The 6,000-nt window shown below is 44.0% G+C and overlaps 1 protein-coding gene across 2 annotated transcripts in view; it reads right to left on the reverse strand.

The window, feature by feature from the left end:
• The window catches only part of SCIN (scinderin), a 50,855-nt gene extending 47,678 nt beyond the window's left edge, over window positions 1-3,177 (reverse strand). The window contains exon 1 of one of the 2 annotated variants that reach the window (XM_056338158.1): window positions 3,063-3,177. Coding sequence is in view for 1 of the 2 variants with exons in the window: in XM_056338156.1 (XP_056194131.1) it covers window positions 2,615-2,813 (199 nt within the window). In the remaining variant the exon portion in view is untranslated. Of the gene's footprint in view, window positions 1-2,614; window positions 2,836-3,062 lie in introns of those variants that run through there. The other variant, XM_056338156.1, reaches the window with a different exon arrangement.
• Window positions 3,178-6,000: the final 2,823 nt, after the last annotated feature.

The following is a 6,000-nucleotide window of genomic DNA, read 5'->3' on the forward strand; positions in this document are numbered from 1 at the left end:
CAAGTGTAGCTTATTCAAGCTTTCATGAAAGCCAGACTTACTTTATAGTCTGAGGCACAAACAGCTATAAAAAAGCCGCAGATCCTGGTTCTCATGGACAGGTCTTATCACTTAATTTCTCGGACAAGGGTTAAAAAATAGTTAAAAACACCACGCATGATTTTAGTAAAGGTACTAAGTGGGTAACAGCTATTCTTACTCCCACAAGTAGCCTCATACCGGCTTAGTACATGCTGTTTCTACTAGTGATAGCTTCAAGACAAAACAGCTCCCTTAGGATTAGTAGTTCAGCTCTCAATACATCCCTCAAGTGCCAGTGCAGGCAACCATGCCAGGATCTCTGGGTAAAGTTAAAAATGGATACAGCTGCCACAACACAGATCCACATTGATTGCTTGGCCATGGCTGACATCATTGCAACACCTGAGTTAGGTTGTTCAGAAATTACCTGACCTGGGCAGCCTTCACCATATGTGAGATATTTGGTAGGAAGCTTCAGGCTGATAGAACTGTTTGGTCACTTTAACCCTAGGATGCCAGTCACAGCACAAGCCTGTCAGGACATCAAGGTCACACACCATTCTCTCATCATCTAAACCTCCTTCTAACCCCTTGGGTACAGCCAAGCAAGGTATGAGGAGGAAGCTTGCCACTATATAAAAGGAAAATTAAATGCTCTGCTTTTATTCTGGATTTGGGGTCTTTTTTTGGTGAGGTCAGAATTCATTCAGACCCAAAGCCACCATGAGGCCCACACAGTAACACCTGCCACATAGCTGACAGGCAGGAGTAGGACTGTGTCACCAAGTGACAAGGCCCTTGTAAGTATCTAAGCCCAAAGTCTGCAGGGTTTCCACCTATTTCACGAGAGTTCTTCACATCCCAAAGTCTGACTGCGAATGACTGCTGTAGCTGTTGAAAGATGGCTTATAGGACGTCTTCAGAAAGACCCTGCTGAGGTTTTATATATATATATATACACACATATATATATATATATATATATATATAACCCTGGCCCACAGCTTATATAGACTTAACACATGAGGGAAAAGTTTGGTGTAAGTGACAGCTGTGAGAATCAGTTTAACAAAAATGCCAAAATGATTCAAACTCTTTGCCTTAAGTGTGACTGTACTTCCCCGTACACTTTGTGTGAAGTTCTGATCTCTTCTTGCTATGAAGCTTGCTGCAGTTTTTGAGTATCTCCATCCCACTACTAGAGTCTCTTGCAAGCAGAAAGGGATTTCCCAGTAGTTAGCCACCCTGCCGCCAACCTGCCAGCTGCACAAGAACAATGTGTGCCCAGTTTACCTGAAGCTATTTTCAATACCCGAATATCACATTGGCACAAGATGTGCATCAGCATGTACAACTACAGCTCTTCAGCCAACAGCAACGAGGTTTTAATCAGTGTAAATGTCAGCCACTATTTTGACTTCACTTCCAGTTGTGATGGGTCCTTGCACCTTTCCCTGGGAAGTGTCTAGTATACCTTACTACTACATAATTAGTTCTAACTTCATTAACAAAGGTCTAAACAGCCAAACCCTGCTACTAACTAGCAGTACTGCTGACATAAGAACTTCTGCCAGAAATTAATTTATACTGCCATCTATGATTATGCTCTTGTCAGACAGACACTGTCCCACATGCCAGCTGGATAACTCACAACACATACAAAACTAAACAAGCTTCAAACATTTATGCAGAAATAATCCTAGCTTTATCTGCTATTCTTTTTCAATGCATTCAAAAGCACAATGAGAACCACAGCAACTCAAACACATTAACATTAATATACACTAACCTGTCTTTATGTGATTCACCGAGATTATTGCCTACAAACAAACTTGATTGTGAAAGAAGAAAAAAGTAATAGATTTCAGGCAACTACACAGCAACTGTAGTGGCTGGGTGACTTGGTGATCAGATAGGTAAGTCTTAACAGACCTTTACAAGATGAAGAAGTCACCTAAAACAATCCTTATGTCAGACTTATTTTGCTGTAAACACCACGCAGGTCAAGGCTGAAGGCAAAAGCCATCAGCCCAATTCCAGTTGCTTCAGGAGGGGCTTTATTAGGCTATCAAACTACTATTAAAGAGAAGTTTTACAGAAAACCTGGTGTCTTTGCCTCCAATACCGTATAATCAGAAAGCAAAGTTACTCTAGGTGACAAAGACAACATCGGGAAGCAAAGCAGTGCAACAGTGCCACAGGGAGATGGACGAGATGAAATTTTGATCCTGTTGGAAAAAAAGGCAAGTAAACTCTTCACCCGAACGACAGCAGGATTTCACCTACGAATCTCAGCTGGATGCAGCCCAGACCTGACTTTAACCCCTCAGCACTTTTCCAAACTAGCATCACAAAGCGAGTGTACGTTCACTTTCTGACACGTCCCCCTTTCCCATCCCTGGAGCCCCCGAGCACGGCAGCACCAGAAGCGGTGATAGAGGCTGTAGCCTCCTTTCTGCATTAAGTGCCTCAACTCGGAAGCTTCCCACCCGCAGCCCTTCTGAGATGGGCCGCTCCCGCCCCCCTGGAGCCCAGCGAAGGCGCCAGACCCCCAGCTGTTAGCAGCTGCGCTGCCCGCCGCCCCGCTGCCTACCGAGCCAGTAGTGGAGGCGGTAGGCGGCGGCGGCGCCGCGGCGGACGGTGTGCAGCACCAGGTAGGCGTCCCCCACGTAGAAGTCGCCGTGGAGGCTGGGGGGCACCAGCACCAGCTCCAGCCGCTCGACGCGCCACACCTGCAGCCCGCTCTGCTGCCCGGCCTCGGCGAAGGCCGGCGGGGGGCGGTCGGGAGCCATAGCGCGCAGCAGGGAGCGCAGAAACCGCGCATCTGGCTCCCCCGCACCGCCTTTATAGCGCCGGGCCCGGCCCCCGGGCGGAGCGGGACCGGCCCCGCCCGGCGGCGCTACGGGGGGAGCCGGGGAGGGGGCGGCCGGTCCCCGCAGGGCTGCGGGGTGCGCATCCCTCCCCGGCTCCGCCGGTGGCCCCGGGGCAGGTTGGCTGAGGTTTTGTTTCTTTATTAGTTTTAAGACGCTTGCAAAACTCACCCTTTTCTTTCTGCGCGCCAAAGCCTTTGAGGAGGTGTTACAGCCTCCCTTGCTGCAAATGGATAATTTTTCTCTATTCTAAAATGAGGAGAAAAAAAGAAAAAGTCAGGAAAGCAAAGCAGAACTGGCTTAATGCAGTGCCCGTGGGTGTTACGGTGCTGTGCCGCGCCGCTTGCTTATATAGATTACCACATCTGCCTCGGTTTTGTAAGCTGCCCATATCAGAATACAAAGAGTTTCTATAGCTTGCACTTGCTGCTGGGCTTTTTTTTTTTTTTTTTTTTTTTTTTTTTTACCCCAGATTCGAATGGCAGAGCACAGCTCTCATTCTCCATCCAATAATTTCAAGTATTGACAGGAACCTTATAGGGCAAAAAATCTTGTATCCTTTTGAAGATTCCAGATGAAGCCCAGATTTTATATAAATTTCCCTTTCCCAGAAAATGGAAAGCGTTGTGCTAGTGTTTTTTCAGCACCACTCAACAACAACCCAAAAGTTTTAAAGCCACCTTCTAGCACTTTCTACTTGTCTGTCCTCTTTATAAATGGTGCATCATCCTGGCAGGTCGTTACAACATGAAAATTATAGCAAATCACTGTTTTCATCTGATACTGATAGCAGGTAGATTAATCTGCATAGGGTACAGGTAGATAGAGCTCAAGCTGCTAGTATATCAAAAGGTACGTTTCAGAGAGGGTTTGGTTTAGGTTCATCTTACCCACCTGGATGACTTTTGAAGTTGATGATTTCCTCACTGGGTTCTTTTGTCAAGGTCATGCAAGAAGAGTGTAGTTATCCACCCATGGGCAGATCAGGGCTACTCCAATAAGAGAGGGAAGGACTGCTCAGTGCAACAAAGCAGCTGGAGAGCATCTTCTGTGGCAAAAAGTTAAAAAAAAGCGCACAACATCTAAGAAATCTATTTAACTATCTTCCCTGCCTTCTTTTTATACCGTCTGGTGTATTTTTTATCTACTGAGGGAAAAGATGCCATTATACAATGTGCACCTACTCTAATCTCCCATTTCGGTGAGCATCCTCTCATCAGCTTGCCAGACAGAGACATACAGGCACCCTAAGCTCTATCCCCACAGTGTAAAAAAGGAACCCACAGGTGCTCTGCTTTGTCCAAGATCCAGCTGAACATGTTACAGCTCACCTTCACCAGTTAACAGCCAAACATTTTATCCCCATTCTGCCAGGGTTGAGGACCTGGTGATGCTGAGCCTGCTTGATAAAGCACTATACCTGCCAAATTAAATATCTTTCTCCAGACTGTTCACCATGTGAGAAAAAAAAAAAAACAACTTCAGGAGGAGCAGCCAAAAAATTCCAGCAGTTCCAGTTTCAATATGGTATCAGATGTTTTGAAATATTTATAAGTGGTTTCCCAGATTTACCCTCCCATCTATTCAAGTTCTTCTTTTCACTTTTACTTACTTAAATACACAAAGTAGTTTCTCTTTTTCTCATTGCATGCCTTTTTGCAGTCTTGTGCATTAGTTAGCTTTAGTCAGTGAGGGTAGAACTTACCACATACTTCATAATTGTATGGATTTACTGTTTCTTCTGAAGCTGGCAAGTTGCACTCACTCTGGAATTGCACTGTTTTGCCCATACATGAGCTCAAAGCAGCCTGGTGTTATGCAGTCTCATGCCTCCTACCTGTTCTGCCTGTCTTGCCAAGCTAAGATAGTTTTTGCGCACAGATTGCACAGGCCAGTTGGTCAAATTTATGTCTCCTTATTCTAGTTTTCTATTTTCAATCAACAGACAAAATACTACTCTCAGCTTTAATCCCCCTTGCTGTCATGAGATGCACAGTAATGTAATTTATTCAGCATTGACCGTGCCCAGTATCACACACCAAGTGACAAAGGTTAAAGACCCAAGTACAGCTTGATTGTTTTGTCTCGGAGTCTGAGGCACTACTTAGACACAAAGGATGTTAGTACTGACGGCAGGGGTTTCTCATGCCCAAGTTTGTTTTACTAGGATTAGGTACTGTGTAATCACTTACTGTCTGCCAGCACAAAAACCATGGGTTGGAGTTTGGATCGTAAGTGCCAGGATATTTGTTTGTACTCTTCAACATTATTTTTCGTCTGCAAATCTTGCTTTTGCTATCACACTCCTTGTGAAAGTTGTACTGTCTTTTGTCTTGATCCATTTCCATCTATTTTTTGGTAGCAAAACTAAGGACTGGCAATGTTAACATTACACGTTTCATAACATTTTTAATAATCAAAAGCTTTCTAATATGCAGTTATTCAAAAGTGAAATTTTGGAGAAAAAAGTGAGAAATATCCTGGGATCTGTACATTCAGAAAGAATATTTAAAATTGCTTTTTATGTGGTTTTGCATGTTGTTTGATGTAGTAGTTGGAGAGAACTACAAAACAAAATTGGTTTTGTGACTCAGAAGTCCTCGGTCAAATTGTAATTACTACACTCATTAGAAATTGCAGTGTAGTGGAATTTCAGACTACCTTAACATTTTAAAGAATTCTGTTCTCATTTCCTAAAGATTATATTTTGCTGATAAACTACAGCTTTCTCGAAAGGATGGCAGAAGTCTAGTGCTGTTTAACTTTGGATTAACAAAGGGAAATAATTTTGCCTCACACCCTTTCCTCAGGGGGGCAGCTGAATATAGCAATCAGCTGCTGTTGCAGACCAGGAACACAGTCACAGGGTAAAGATGTAGATTTCTACTTGCTTGACTGCACTGTTTGAGGTATGGCCATCTTGAAACGGACACTTTTTTTCCCCAAGTCCTGATAGGTCACACAGGAGTGTCAGAAGGTGTTTCTGCTCTTCATCTAGTCCTTAAGCCAGCAGAGATTCAAATGTATTGAATTTAAAGCTTTGGCATGACTCAGAGAATTTTCTGACTTATGAAAAACCGCCATTTAATTTTGCTAGTTTACTTCCAAA

Source organism: Falco biarmicus, chromosome 4 (genome assembly GCF_023638135.1).
Source record: "Falco biarmicus isolate bFalBia1 chromosome 4, bFalBia1.pri, whole genome shotgun sequence".
NCBI lineage: Eukaryota > Metazoa > Chordata > Aves > Falconiformes > Falconidae > Falco > Falco biarmicus.